Source organism: Neomonachus schauinslandi, chromosome 9 (assembly GCF_002201575.2).
Source record: "Neomonachus schauinslandi chromosome 9, ASM220157v2, whole genome shotgun sequence".
NCBI classification, from domain to species: domain Eukaryota; kingdom Metazoa; phylum Chordata; class Mammalia; order Carnivora; family Phocidae; genus Neomonachus; species Neomonachus schauinslandi.
Genome location: NC_058411.1, coordinates 1822668 through 1838219, shown reverse-complemented (window position 1 = coordinate 1838219; position 15552 = coordinate 1822668). Strand labels below are relative to the sequence as shown.

Genomic DNA, 15552 nt, shown 5'->3' with positions numbered 1-15552 from the left:
ACACAAGACTCACAGCCGCCGGTGAGAGACAGCGGTTTATTGTGCACGTTTACAGGGCGCAGCGGGGGGCCACCGGCACCAGAGGCCGTCCGTGGGGGCGCTCGCGTGTCGTCACCACACTGTGTACAATCAAAGCTTGAAGGTGACTAGCTACAGCAGCGGGTTCATACATAAATTATACACAGGACTCCTACATGGAAAATAAAGCCTAAAGTCCTGGCTTTTAATGAGAAAAAAAATTTTCCAGTATCATTCTGGTAGTTTTGAATGGTCTAGTCAAAAAATACTTTTGGTATAGAAAAGCCTGTACGTACAGTTCAAACTTGAGTCTGGACTGGGCAAAGGTTACTGCATCATGGCTGGCCCCCGCCCTCCTGAGCAGGCACCCCCCCCCATCTGCCCCCCCCCCGGCCCACCTGAGCAGCAAGAGGCTGCAGGGAAGGCAGGGTGCTGGCTGGAGGCTCCTGATTAAGGGCCCCGGCGCCTGCACTGTGCTGGTCCAGCCCAGCACCACCAGCCTTTATGTAGGTGACCTACACCAATGCCCGGGACACACGCACCAAGCACCACCACTGACAGAAGTTTCCATACAGAGGCCCCTTTGGTAGGGGAAGGAAGAGATGCACGTGGTGAGGGTGGGAAGGGCGGTGGGGTGCCAGGACTTCCAGTGACAGGGTGGGCTCGAGCAGGGGGCACACCTGACTGCGGTTGCAAGTTTTCAGTGTTGGGGTGGGGGTGACATCGAGAACGAGGGACGGCCTTGGGGCCAAGTCAGTAAGAGGGTTCGTCTTCATTGGCAACCAACCAGGGAAATTTCAGGGATTCTTACTGGCAACAGGGACAATTGTTTAGAAAGCTGGATATTTATTTGGATTTACAGTAATTGGCAAAATTCAGTCTTCTTGGAGGCAAAAGTACCTCTCCCAGTTATGGGCAAACTGAAGAAAGGGCCTCACCTAGAAACTGCAGGAATTTCACATTGTGGATGCTGTCTGCTGAAGTGAGCACCATTATAAACCATGTCTAGCTTCAGCTTTTCTGGAGAAACAGCGGTCTCTCTGGTGGCTCCTCGGCTGGCAAGCCCGTGCAGTGCTCCAAAGGGAAGTTCAGGCTAGCGTTCGCTGTCGGGGTTTGATCCGTGGATACAACTGGGAAGCAATGGGAACAGTCAGGACGAGGACACGGCATGCTGAACGGAAGGGGCGCCCAGAGGGCCACACAGCTGGCTGCCCTGTCAGGCTGACACTCGGCAGCCACCCACCATCTGAGGTCCCAACTCCCTCTACGAGTCGTACCCCACTGCAGGACAGCCTCTCCTAGCACCTGGCACCACCTAGAACCCGCACCGGTGGCTCTAAGGTCCCCTCTCCCCTCCAGGCCGGCATCTCTGGGTCTCGGCCCGGTTCACTTCGGCAGAACAAAAGCTGCATCCGCCAGCCCCACCAGGTGTGTGGGAGGAGCGCGAGGCACCTGCTCTGCTGAAGGGTGGAGGGCAGTTACAAACCCAACAGAGGGAGCAACCCGCACGCCCCCCACCCAGAGACGTGTCGGGACCACGAATTGTGACGGGGTGGAGGGGGGGGGCTGCTCGCCTAAGCTCCTGCATCAGGGTGCTTGGGGCTCCACAGCAAGCACCCCTGCAGCTCCCACGGAGTGAGCGTGGACCTGTCAGAGCCTCCTGCCACCTCTGCAAACTCGCCCACTCGCAGAGGCGGCACTGAGGGTGGAGAATGGCCGTCTCCTACCACGGTCGCCCCGCAGGATCTGCCCCCACGCGGAGCCCCGGGCTGGGGAGAACAGGACGGGACCGCCGGACTGACAAGGCCGACCCCAGAGCAGCGAGCTCGCAGTGCTTACTTACCCCCAGCAGGTTCTTGGGCACGTAGCCCTCCCGGTCCCCAAGGCGAGCCCACCACCACTCGGTCTCACTCTCGTCCTTGCGCCGCAGGATGGTGATGGCATCCCCTTCGTGGAAAGACAGCTCATCGCTGTTCTGGGCCTCATAGCCCCACAGAGCGTACACCACTCCTTTGTTCATCACGCCCAGCTTCTCCTGCACCCCTGGGATGAGACAGTAAGCACGCGGTCAGGGGGCCCTGTCCCCACCCTTTCTCTGCCCGGCAGGTGTCGTCCGGCTCCTGAAGTGCTGGGGCCAGAGACAAAGGTGTGCTGCTAGCCGAGGCGCTCCTTAAGGTCAACCTTACAACTGCCACCTGGAACAATTCCCAAAAGTCAACTAGCAAGCCACCTGACTGCTCCTGGGTGTGGGGAGCCCCCAATAGCGGCCGCAGAGCTCCGCGCCCCCACACCACAGCCACCAAGCCGGCTCCTGCCTGGAGTGACTGCGGGGACCCTAAGAGCCGGGGTGGGGGGGGTGCGGGCGGGGGGGTGGGCGATGGCCTGGCTACTTCCCGCCACCCTCCTCCTGGCATGGCTGTCACTGTGACTGTGGCCTCGGGGAGCCTGGGGCCCACTTCCATTTGTCATGGCATCCCCAGGGTCAAGGGCAGGGCTGGGCAGAGTTAGGTGTGGCTCAGACGACCCGCAGCTGTTTAACCCCTGGGGCAGAGGTGCTGTTCCAGCTCCCAAAGTCTGATCCCACGCAAGTGCCTTAATTAAACCAGAACGAGCCTCACTCCTCAAGCGGCGCACTCCTCATCGATGGTCACCACAGGACGGGGATGGGGGGCTCCCACCGTGGAGCACCCTCGGCTGTGCTTCAAGCCCTGGTGCGCCCCAGAAATGGACAGACGGCTGCCGCCCAGCCCCCTATGCCCCCCAGCTGCTCCACCCAGGGGGCCCGGTGACACAAAGAGAAGTTTGTTTTTAGAAATTTGGCAAGAATCTTTCTGATAACATGGATTTTCAAACATGTTTTTAGGAATGAGCGTAAGGGACAGCGTGACCTCCATTCTGATGAGACCGGGGCTGGGGGGGGGCTGCTCCCCAAGCAGAAGCAGGCTTCTCCCTGCGCCGGCAGCCCCACGCACACATCCGCGCCGTGCCCGGGGGAGGGACCTGCGGCTCGGGCCGCCCGCGCGCCCACGTACCGTACAGGAATTGGGAGCACTGGATGTAGCCTTCCTCCATCTCCTCACACTTGTCTGCAGCAGTTTCAATGTCACTGATGGTGGAGGCAAAAATGGCGGCGCCACTCTCCACCAGCTGTTTGCAGAGGTGGACGCTGTTGCAAGAGGCGGCGCAGTGCAGCGGTGTCCTGCAACGGAGGGCGGGTGAGCGCGCCGCGAGGCACTGCGCAGGCCGGCCGGGGGGCCCCACGGGCTTCGGGCTTGGTCTTTTTAATGGCCTGGTTTCTCCTCACCCAGTGTCTCAGACCGCACGCGCACTGCTGAATGGGCCGGGGCCCCGAGGGGCCTGAGCAGCAGCCCACAGTGCGCCCCGCGACAGCAGGAACGCACGGCGTGACGCTGCATGGGTCCCCGCGGGGCAGCGGCGGAAGGCATTACGCGTATTTTGCCACAATTTAAAAGACCCAGATGTTCAAACCCCACAGACAGGTGCCTGAAGTTCACAACAAAATCTACAGGAGACCCAGGGGCCTGCCCAGCAGCAGGAGGGCCCTCCGGGCAGCCACACAAATGTCCAACTAAAGCAGGACTCTGAGCTTCCTTTCCATACCAGTCACCCGACCATTTAAAACCAGGCGAAGAGGGGCGCCTGGGCAGCTCAGTTAAGCATCTGCCTTCGGCTCAGGTCATGATCCTGGGGTCCTGGGATCGAGCCCCGCGTCGGGCTCCCTGCTCAGTGGGGAGTCTGCTTCTCCCTCTCCCTCTGCCCCCCCGCCCAGCTTGTGCTTTCTTTAATAAATAAAATCTTTAAAAGTATATAAAATAAAACCAAAGAGTAAAAATTTGCCAAATGCGCAGCCCACACCATTAATAATCAGGTACGTGCAAAGCACGACGAGAGCTGTGCCTTCCCCCAGAGAACTCGGAGAGCTGGTGCGGGCGGCCGGACAAGGCAGCCTCGGGTAAGGTGCTGCGCAAGCCCATGCTTTCCTGCCTCTGCGCCTCCCTGGGTCCTGATGGCTCGGGGCCGCCTCCTCCTGTAGACCGAGTGCCCCGGGGACCCTCACCAGCCGTCGCTGTCGGCGGCATTCACATTGACCCCAAAGTCCAGCAGGAACTTCACAATGTGGTGGTGGCCGGCGCAGACGGCGTTGTGTAGGGGGGTGATCCCTTCGTCGTTGGGCTTGCTAGGGTCTTCCACCTAAGGACACAGGGCGCTTGTGAACCCCACCTCCCAGCACACAGGGCAGCCTCGGCCTGCAGCTGCAGCTCAGCTCACCTCATAGATGATCCTTTGCACCAGGTCGAACTCTCCCTCCAGAGAAGCGTCTAGGAGCAGTGCCAGGGGATTGAACCGGACTCTCAGCCCGTGCCCCGTCCGCTCTGAGTTCGGTTTCTTCAGGTTGGTCCGTTTGCTCTGCTGAGAAGGAAGCACACTTTTGACTTAAAGGTCATGTGCCAACGCACCCAGCCCTGGTGGGAAGGAGGGACAGGGACGGAAGCTGGAGCTAATGCGTGCACCCAGCCATGCTGAGCAGCCCCTGGCATCAAGAGGAATGTCCACTCGCAGGGCCCCGCCAGCGCGCCCTGGGGGAGAGCGGCTCAGGGGCTGGGCCCTGGCTCGTCAGAGCACCCGTGGTGGGGAGGGAAGTGGGTGACAGCCAAGCTCGGGAGTCAGCAACTCATTCCTACCAACTACAGCAGACTCCCACTTTCCCCTCTGCTCCAACACTGACCTCCCACCAGAGGGGCCTGTCTACAAGGTTCCTCTCGTGGCCTGCCCTTCAAATTCCAGCGGAGCTTCCCTTCCTGGGGGAATCTGACTGGGTCCTCGGTGAAAGCTCCGCGGCCCCAGGCACTTCTCTAGAGCCCCATCTGTGTACTGCCATGCTCTCCTCCCCTCGGCCTCAGGGGCGGCAGGGACGAGGGCCAGGCAAGCCCCACCGCCCCCAGCACTGTGGCTGACACAGGCAGGTGCTCTACAAATACTGGCTGGCTGACTCGGAAGCCGTGGCCCTGGTCTAGGACGACACCCACCGTAGAGGCTCCTGGTGGGGGCACAGCGGGGGGCAGTGCTGGGGGGGCTTGGTCTTCCCCTGGTGAGGGGGCCTCGGCCCCAGGGCTGGGGACCTGCTCTGTGGATGGGGCTGTGGCCACGTTGTTGTTGTCATCCTCGGCAGGCTCAGCTGTTTGGTGGGTGCTCTGGGGACAGATGAGGCCCTCTGGTTCAGGGGAAGGGAGCTCGTTGTCATTGGCGTCCGAAGACAGGGCAGGCTCAGCGGGGAGCGGGGCTGTGGGCCGGGCAGGGCTGGCCTCTCCCAGGTTCCCGTTGGTGGTGTTTCCATTGTCCACGTCGGCCAGCGTGCCCATGAAGTCCTGTGAGGGGCTGGGCTGGTAGAAAGGGGTGCCTTCCATGCCCCCCGCCAGGGTGTTGAAGCGCTGGTACAGCAGCTTCTGGATGTTGGGCCCGCTGGGGCCCTCGGGCTCCGTGATGGAGCTGCGCTTCTTCAGGGGCCGCGGCGCGTTGGCCAGCTTCCGGCGCAGGGCCTCTAGGTCGGCGTCACTCTGGTAGCGCAGCGGCGAGTGCACGATGGGTGTGAGCTTGGTGGGGCTGAGCGGCCGCGGCAGGCTCTCCACGGTGCCCGAGCTGGTGCCGCCGTCTCCGGGGGCGGCTGGGCTGTCCTGCTCCGGCTCTTTCTCGGTGCTTTCTGAAGGTGGCTGGGGCTGCGACGTGCTTGGGGCCAGCGCCCCGTGAAGAAACGGCAGCGGTGACGGGGACGTTGAGCCGGAGGGCAACACGGGTTTGCCGTACACTGGAGGAGACACAGAGGACGGGGGGCAACGGAGTCCTGTCACTGCATGGCTGTGGCTGAGGCCGACTCTTCAATCCCCCAGGAGCCCTCTGATAAAAGACGCCCCCTCCCTGCTGACTCCCTTTGGAAGACAGAGTGTCTCTCTCACCGGTTTTTACATTTGGACTTCCAGAGTCTGGGCTTTTTCAAATGAAAAAAAAAAAAAGTGGTTACAGACCCGACCTCCCCACCCCAAACAAACCCTCCTTGTTTTCTGGCCAAGGAGGAAGACACCATCTCTAAATAGCATCTGACCCTCAGGCTCAGTCTTGCGCTGTGGAACATAGGCCGCCTCAGACAGGAAGGCTGCCCGCCGGCCCAGGAGCTGTCGAGAACGGGGCCAGAGCCCTTCCACAGGGTGAGCAGGGAGCTTCCGCTGGGGCTCGGGGTGGCTGGGCACTCCCAGGAGTCTGGAAGCTGCGGCGCACACCCAAGAATGTGTGAGGAGGCCCTAGCCCAGCTCTGACCCACAGGACCCTGCTGTGCAGGTCACAGTCATTACCTGCCCCGGGATGTATGAGCCCAAGCTCTGTTCTCTCACCTGCATCCCCAGGACATGTCAGCTCCTAGGGCTCATTGCCCCTCACCACGCCAGGGCTCCTTTCCCCTGCAGGCACGGGGATAGGCTACCCCAGCACCAGAGACACCCTTGCCTCCCGTCCAGGGGCTTGGCTCAGCCTCTGCCAGGTGGCCAGGAGGACCACATCCGGGCAGAGCCCTGCCCTTGGAAAGCTTCTGCATACGTTTCCGCAAAGCAGGAGAAAAAGAGGAAATTCTGGGAGCTAGGCTTCCCAAGTACCACAGGGAGGGAGGTGCTTAGACAGGAAGGGAGAGCTTCCTATGTGAGCCTGCTGCAAAACCGCTCCATGCATGTCACCTTTTACCCCAATCCCATGTGGACATCTAAGGCCACACTGTACGTAAGAATCAAAGTTTTAATCCTAAATTAAATAGTGCGTGGTCCACATAGAAGGCTACAGATTGGCATTTTAAGTAAAAGTATAATTTGTTAGCCCCAAGACAAGAGTACGAACCCAGCATACCTGCTTTAACAGACTTATTTAAGGTGCTGTGCACTGCTGGCTGGTAATTCTTAGGAGGTGCGGCTTGCTGGAGGTACACGGAGTATATGGAACTTGAATTCACTGTCTGGGGTCCTTTCCTGGGGGACTGTGGCCTCGACCCTTTATCAGCCAGAAAGGGCCTAATGGCCACAGTCAGCGGGAGTTCAGGTTTGCTATCTCCAGCTGGGAATGCAGGGGGCCCTGCTGGTGGGTACGTGGGACTTGGAGGCACAGAAATCCTCTGCTGAATCTGCTGTGAGGAACCTGGTGGGTGGCTGCTGGCCGTGGGGGGCAGTGGGGTAGGTTTCTGCCGACTGGGCAGGCCGGCGCTGGGCCTGGGCAAGCTGCCTTCCTTCCTCCTCTCCAGGGAGTTTGTGGAGCCCGGGCCCACGGGTGCAGGACTTGGGTACGTGCCATAGCTCGGAGGCAGCTGCTTGCCGACACCAGGGATGGGGGGTGGCACTTTACCCATCTCCACGCCCTAAATTTAGATGTTAAGAAGAAAAAGTCACCCTTTGAAAAGTTAAGCATATTTCTATTCATAGTCACAAGAGAATACAAAGTAGGACTTGTAATCTTTCCAATCAGCACGTGGCCAGGCACAGGACACGCTGTGGGCATCAAAGGTGGCAGGCCCATTGCCCACTGGCAGCAGATCAACTCTGACACATTTACACCGGTGTGCTGCTCAGGGGCTCGGGGTCCATGAACGCCTTCAGACTTGGTCATACTTAGACACTCACAGGATGAATTTGCCTCATGAAACCTCTCACCCCTTACATGAAAATGAAGGCTCAACAGTGACACAGTGAGGATCTTGTTGGTGTTTTGTGATAAAGATAAATGGCCTACCAGCTTCTCCGTGGCTCCTAAAGTTGACAAGGGCGTTGGCTGGCTGGAGACCGTCCCCTGCTTGAGAGGACCCTCCATGCTTGAGTCCTTCCAGTCCACACCAGTGGGCTTCACTGAAGAGTTGGAATTTTGTTTCAATGTCGGCCAGTTTCCATCATTGGCTTGAAAAGAACACAGAATTTGAGTAAAATGTTTCCTGAAATTAGCTGAACCAACCTAAGAATAACCCCTTGTGAGAAGCAAAGATCACCTTCTGGGAGATCACATCGGCTGGGGGCTCCACGAATCAGGCGGCCGACCACCCCCTCCCCACACACAGGCCAGCACCTGGCAAGCCCGAAGGTGGTGTGCGCTGGCAAAGCATCGTTCTCACGTGTACGGAGACTCGATGACCGCGCACGGGGCTGCTGCGACCCAGGCGAGGGGCCAGGGGACCATGGAAACCTTCCCAGGCCCCCATCTAAATAAAGGTCAAATCCACTACATCAACACCAATAAATAAAATAAGCATCGGCACTTAACTTTTCAAACATAACACCAATTACATAGAGCAATTAAAAAAATCTGTCTTTTGACTTAACAGGTTTGACTTGTACTACTTGCACGGTAAAAGAAAAATTTGACTTTAATCTGTTAGAATAATTCAAGATCACAAGAGGCCAGTACAAGTTCCCACTGATTGGAGTAGCAAGCTATTATTCTTGTTGCAGTGATCAGAAAGCTAGTCGAACCCATGTTTTTAGGAAAGCCACTGAAAAGATTTTTTTTTTTTTAAACAATGCATTTTCCAAACTGAGAAAGGGTGCAGAAGCAATCCCTCCTAGCAGTCACAGTGACATAAATAAGTTACAGCATCTGCAGGGGTCGGGTTATAGCCTCTGACTCAGGCTCCCGCTCCTCCCGACCACAGACACCGGTGAGGGACTGGACCCAAGTGGGGCAGACCCCCCTATCAGCCACATGAACGGAACAGAAATCAGAAGGGACTGTTTGGGGCCCTTCTGATGGGAACAGCACCTCCCTTTCCTCACTCCACCAGCCAGCACGAGCAGGTGGGGAGAACTGAGAAGCAGCAGGGAAATCACTCTTCCTCAGGACAACAGTGCTTGCGAAAAGAGCTGTGACCCATGAGACGGGGAGTAAATGCTCACATGTGCTCTGAGCACAAGCGCAGAAGGTGCCTCTCGTGCAGTGAGGGGGCAGAGCCTCAGGGCCCCGTGGGGCCCTGTCAGGGACAGCCTCCTGTGGCTCCAGGCTGCAGGGTCCAGGATGGTTCCAGCCAGGCTGCAAGGACGCTGGTGAGGCATTCCAAGGCCCTAGTCCAAACCACCACCTTGCTCTGCGTGACCGGTCAGCCTCTTCCAGGCATGTGCCTTCACGTCCCCTTGGTTGTATCTTAGGTGTGGGGGGTATGTGTGGGCCAGAAGCACACACAAGGTCACCAAGGATACACGGCGATGGCCACAATGGGCTGATGAGGAAACAAACAGCGCCCCAGCACACTCGGGAGGGAGGGAGGGAGGGAGGGAGGGAGGGAGGGGCCGGCCCCAGGGGTCTCAAGGAGTGTGGTCAGCCAGCTGCTTCTGAAATCCACAGCGATGGGAGGTTTTATGGAAATCAGCCACAAAGGGACTGAAGACGGAACTGGGAATTTCCTTCTTCAGGATGAGGCAGGGGGTGCAGAAGGAAGATCATTTATTTTCATTATAAAGAATTATAAAGGGACAGTAATCTTCAAGTATGATGGGAGGTTCTTGTATAGGAGCTAAATCTGAAGTCTTTAATGAACTCAGAAAATCATCTTAATTTCTCAAAAACGAAACCAAAAACCCCTTGCTGTGCCGGCATCTGTCAAACCCTTCCTGAGGAAGAGCTGGTGTGTGTGGCCCAGCCCAAACTTCACACCTGTCTGTTGAAGGAAGTGTGGCATTTTTTTCAAGCCTAGATGGGATGAGCAGACCTTTGTCAGTTTGGAAAACAAATGATTGCTGGGTTAGCAGTATCAGAGAGGGCCAGAGCGCCCCACCGGGCCTGCCAGCCGACATACAGTTTGCAAACGGGTTTCCAGAGCGCCCTAAGGAGCTGCAGTCAGGCCGGACGTCAAGGTCTGACACTGTCCACAAGCTGGTCACTTTGGGCTTCCCACGGCCATCTGTGTGACACGGAACCAGAAGGACAGTCGACAGTGTAAGTCAGAGTCCCCACGGGGAGATTTCTCCTCCCAGCTCCACGCCGGGGCCAAGATTCTGCCCCCAGTGTGGGGGGCACAGCTTGCTTGTGTCCAGTCACCTTGCATGGTGGTGGAAAGACCTAGGCTGCAGTTGAACTTCTGCGGGACACATTCTCCGGGTCCTGTAAGGGTGTCTTCTCCCAGCGACCCCTGTGAGGCGGCCCAGCACACACCCACAGAGAAGAGGGGAGATGTCCTCGGCCCAGGAAGTGTTTGAAGTGAAGTCAGCAGAAGAGGACTGGCTGTGCTAATTACCTGCCACTGGAAACAGACAAGTATCTACTCCCACTGTAGGGTGGTTCAAGCTATAAATAACAGCTTCCCTAAGAAAGCTGCCCTTGGAGATTCGCACCAAGCACACGCTCCGGGTGGCTGCCGCGACATGGGCCGTGGAAGGAGCGGAGCCCAGGTGTGTGGCCTATCCTGCCTGGGTCAGAACCAACCCCGCACCCCCCAGCAGGTGTGGCAGACCTGCTGCTGCTCAGACCAGGTGCTGGGCACGAGCAAACAGAAGCCTGCACAGATCTATCACCAGTCCTGACATCAGCCCTCAGCAGAGCCCAGTTCAGTGTCCTAAGGGAAGGGACACCGTCCTGTCGGTACTGCGCTCCAGGATTCCGTGTGCTGTGGGGAAATGCGGCAGCCCAGCAGCAAGAAAGTCTTACGGCAGAGAAGCGCTGCCTTCTCAATGTTTAGAAAACAGCCGCCTTCTTCTGAGAAAGGAGAGCAGACTCTCACTGGAGAGCCTGACCTGCCCTTGGTCGGGAAGCATCCCATCAGGAGAGCTACACGCCAGCCCGGTGCTGGTCACACCACACGGTTCGGCACGGCTGAGGGCCACCGCCACGCTCTATCGACCTGTGCATCGATTACGACCAGCCGGGTGGGGAAAGGGAAGACTGGCCCTCGTGCACTGTTTCCGGACAGGCCGCCCCTCTGCCTGGGGCGGGGGGCAGCAGGCTCGAGTGCCCTCACGGGGAAACAAAACCCGTGGCATGAGAGGATCTGGCCTTAAGTAATTCGTGTTTTGAAAAGCACACAGTAAAGACGTTCAGCTCAATAAAGAGAATCTGTCCTCACTTTAGGGTCATATTATTACTGTGGTGGCACACATGTCCCAAACTGGCCAGAAGACAAAGTGCCTCGGGGGAGACAGAGGGTGGGCAGAGCCTGGGGTGCTGTGGGGGACTCCTCCGAGGCTGCTGACCTCCATGGCTCTCCCCCAAGACGAGGACCCGGGCCACTCACCAGATTTGGATCTTCCATGGGCAGCACTCGAGGCAATAGTAAGAGACTGGGGCTTTATGGGGTCCCCTGGGACAGAGTAGCTGCCAGCGCTGGGCACCTGGATGTAAGGCCCCACCGCAGCAACCCTGCCAGGGGTGCTCAGCGGCGACTGCGGGGACGACGTGCCATTCACACGGCTCAGCTATAGAACGGGAAGAAATGAGAGTTAAGGTTCTAAATGAAAAGAAATCACAAACCTAGTGTGACAGTCTGCTCTCATGTGAACCACTCACTAGATCATGTGCCCTTAAGAAGCTCCATCATCCTGAAAAATCAGTATCTAGAAAGGGCAAGCATTGAAAGAAAGGCCACAACCCACAGCCCCGTATGAGTGATTCTCTCTTTGACATCTCCTACCCATCTGTGAGCGAGGAGAGACAGGAGCTGACGGCAGAACCGAACAGCTTCCCAGGACACCTCCACGAAGCCCTCTTCCCTAGGGGATGTCCTCCCTCCCCTAGGTGGGCAGAGGCGTTGGTCAAAGCCTGGGCTCTGAGCCTGGCTTCAAATCCTGCTTTGCAACACTTACTCACCGTGCTGCCCTGGGCAAGTGCAAGTGACTTAGTCTCTCTAAACCTCTGTGCCCGTGTGTGGAAAGTCATGATACGGCTTCTTGTAAGGACTGAACAAGCCATGCCGGCTCTGGTCAGCCCTGAAGACAGCTCTGCTGTTCTCAGCAAGGACACCACACTACAGCCAACGACAGTGATCACCTGATGCTGCCCAACACGAGGGTCCATAACAGGGATCTAACTGGAGAATCACTGACACCTTAGGGGCCCTGAGATAGGCTGTGAGAGATCCATAACCTCTTATAATTGTTTGCAGAATTCTGCATACATGAGCGTGTATCATTTTGGGGACAGGGTCCAGGACTTTCACAACTGCCCACAGGTGCCTAGGACCTTTAGGTGGAGACACATTTATGCAGAGGCACCAATTTCTTCAAGATCACCTGAAGTACCAGGTGGAAGGCAAGAAGGAACATCTACCTAGCTATCTGTGATGCTTAATTTTGTGTGTCAACTTGGTGAGGCCATGGTACCCAGATATTTGGTCAAACGTGTCTGGAGGCTGCCATGAAGGTATGTTTTAGATGAGACTGACATTTAAATCAACAGATTCTGAATGAAGCAGACCGCCCTCCATAATGCAGGCAGGCTGCCTGCCATCGGTGGAAGGACTTGAGAGACAAAGACTGAGGTGCCTGGACAAAGAGGGAGGTGGGCCTGCAGACGACCTGCCGACGGGAGCAGTGGCATCCACAGTCCCCCGTGTGTCCAGGCTGCAGATTTCAGGTGTGCAGCCTCCACAATCATGCCCGTCACTTCAAGTCAATCTATGCGTCGGTCAATCACTCTCCACATACGCCCTCGTTCTATTTCCCCAGAGAGCCCGACTGACGGAGCACAACTAGAGAGTGCTGGGTGAGCAAGCATGGAGAGCACGTACACTTCCTCTCCCACGGTCTCCGTGTTGCTCATTGAGAGAAGAAAGGAAAACGATTATTTGAAAACACAGAGTTATCCAGATTAGCCACTGACCCTCTGGTTAAGAACGACAAGAACAGACCGATTTGTAAATAAGAGCTGTCACCTGCCACCACCGAGGACACTCCAACAAGGGGCAGGCGCCGCCTGACCGCCCCCCGTCCCAGCCAAGCCCCAGACGCCCACACTCGCCTCCCGAGAGCTGCCTTCAGTACGGCAGCAGCTGACAAGAGGCCACTTTTCACACTGGGAAAGCACTAATTACGGAGAGTGGATGAGGGCACTTGGGGAGCAGCGTCCCGGCGAGCTGACGGCCCGCTCTTTTCACTCAAGCTCCGCATGCAGGCACTGCTTCCTTCAAACCCTGATGCCACCCGTGGAAGGCAGGCCAGGTGCCACATCCAGGCAGACTCGGTGCACAGGGGTCCCTTCTCCCACAGGCTCTCGGGATGCTTGTGCTCACTGAAGTGGCAAGAGCAATGGCAGGACTTGGGGGCACCCGGCCTGGCAAGGGGGTTGGGGAAAGGGGCCACAGGCCCTGGGACATGCGTGTTCTACCAAAGCTTCAAATGGAGCGAAGTAATGACCCGGGAAGATACCCATGTTGCAGTTAAAACAAAAGATGAGGAGAACAGTGTGAATGATACCATTGTTACAGTTCCATTTTCAATGAAAAATTAAATACTTTGTTGTCTGTATTAAGCAAAAGACTAGAATCATTAAAATTATCATCCTTGGAGAATGAGAACAGGGTGGAAGGGACTTTCACACTTTCCTTCAAGTGTTTCTGTACTGTTTTAATTTTTCAGAGTATTTATTACCTTTGAAAGTCAAAATAGCAAATAAAGGTTTTTAAAAAGCACTAACCCTCAGTTTATTTCTGCTGATTAAGAGTGTCTCATGGTTTGTCTCCCTCTCTGGTTTTGTCTTGTTTCATTTTCTTCTTCTCTTCCTCTATGATCCTCTATCTTGTTTCTTATATTCCCCATATCAGTGAGATCTTATGATAACTGTCTTTCTCTGATTGACTTATTTTGCTTAACAAACCGAGGGTTGCTAGAGGGGAGGGGAACGGAGGGATGAGGTAATTGGGTGATGGACATTGGGGAGAGTACGTGTTGTAATGAGCACTGGGTATTATATAAGACTAATGAATCACAGACCTATACCCTAAAACAAATAATACACTATATGTTAATTAACTGAAATTAAAAAAAAAAAAGCACTAACCCTTTACATGGCACTTTGCTTGAAAGTTTACAAAGCCCTTCCACATGGGTTATCCTAAGAATCCACATGATGACTGTTGGGGCAGACAGGACATACCAATTGACAGCAAGGACATGCGTCTGCACACAGGTCAGGGAATGTGCCCACGTGGCCCAGCTTACAGGGGCAGAGTGGGACCAAGCCGGGCGCTGTGACGCCAGAGCCAGAGCCTTCCCCAGGGAGGGGACAGAACTGCACGGGGGTTGGGGGGTGGTCAGGGAACACCAGCTGTGGCTGTGGACAGGGATGGTTTGCATTCCATCCACCAGGAAACAAATGTGGCTTTGGAAAGAGAGCTTTTTGTTACTGTCATTTTTTTTTTATGCTTTTTACGGTTTATGGCCAATGTATGTTTCATCAACTGTGGCAAATGGGGGGGAGCAAAATGCCATTATAGTGAAGCTGTGCAACTGCATGCTGAATCATTTTTAGTTTATCTCACACAACTATTTTCTTTCTCACATGCCTGAATTTTCTTCCCATAGAGACGTTCACGCAGCTCATTGATCCGCTTGTCCATCACGGCCACCTCCATGTTGCGTTTATTCAAGAGTTCCTTCTGCTGCTGGAGCTTTGAAGTCTGTTCCTGGTTAAGCTGGTTACGAATCTGCAAATTAAAAAATACAACTTTTATGATTTGCATTAAACAGTCAAATGCTCATTTCCAGGGAAAGTAAAAAAAAAAGAAAAAAGTAGTATCAAGTACTTATGCGTGTTTATATATATGCATTGTCACCCATGCACTGAATAGTTTACAGGTACAGCATGGATGAGGCCAGAACAGAGTTCTTCTACATCTGCAAACACACACATTCTTCAGAGCATCTGGAGTGACTGTGCAAGTGCTGACTGTGAGAGACCACAACTATGGCCCCTGGGAATGGCGTGTCACAGACACCCGCCTGGAGCACGTCCTCTAGGGACCCGAGCACACGTGTCCACCCCACGCAGTCCACTGAACGAGCACCTTATGTGGAGACAGCACGGAACTCACGAAGGATGGCCTCGCTTGCCCGCTAGAACGTACGGGTATCATGCTAGTGGGCTGTAGCCAGCACTTAAAAAAATGACCCACAGAAGGCGCCAGTGTGCACCGTACACATGAGGTTAAGTCTTGTCAGGCTCTCCCAGGTGCACACGTGTGCTAGGAACACACACTTGCACGCGTGCACCAGACAGGAGGCAACATGCACTGTGAGGTCTAGACTACAGTCAGGAAGCTTGGGTATGGGTATATATGGGTAAATATACCACATTCATCACCCAAATATCCTTAAAAACTCTGCACTTTTAACAACTGCTTAAAGTGTACAAGAAGTCTTAAGTTCTTTTATTTCTATGCATTTATGTTAGAGAACTTAACAGCAACAAAAGCAATTTTATTCTCTGTAATTAAATATTTTCATTTCATAAAATGATATAAAAATATTTCTGGCAAGTGCTAACAGAACTGCAAAACTTGTTTCTGGCTTGAAAAAT

At 55.5% G+C, this 15552-nt stretch overlaps 1 protein-coding gene across 2 annotated transcripts in view; it reads right to left on the bottom strand.

Annotated features, from left to right (window-relative positions):
• Positions 1-414: 414 nt before the first annotated feature.
• The window catches only part of PPP1R13B (protein phosphatase 1 regulatory subunit 13B), a 54301-nt gene continuing 39163 nt past the window's right edge, over positions 415-15552 (bottom strand). For both annotated transcript variants that reach the window (XM_021679881.2, XM_021679882.2), the window contains exons 7-16: positions 14540-14680; positions 11276-11456; positions 7798-7958; positions 6925-7426; positions 5067-5842; positions 4309-4449; positions 4097-4230; positions 3051-3217; positions 1862-2061; positions 415-1148 (exon numbers count right to left, since the gene is read on the bottom strand). In XM_021679881.2, coding sequence (XP_021535556.1) covers positions 1107-1148; positions 1862-2061; positions 3051-3217; positions 4097-4230; positions 4309-4449; positions 5067-5842; positions 6925-7426; positions 7798-7958; positions 11276-11456; positions 14540-14680 — 2445 coding nt within the window. In that variant the 3' untranslated portion in view covers positions 415-1106. The remainder of the gene's footprint in view (positions 1149-1861; positions 2062-3050; positions 3218-4096; positions 4231-4308; positions 4450-5066; positions 5843-6924; positions 7427-7797; positions 7959-11275; positions 11457-14539; positions 14681-15552) is intronic.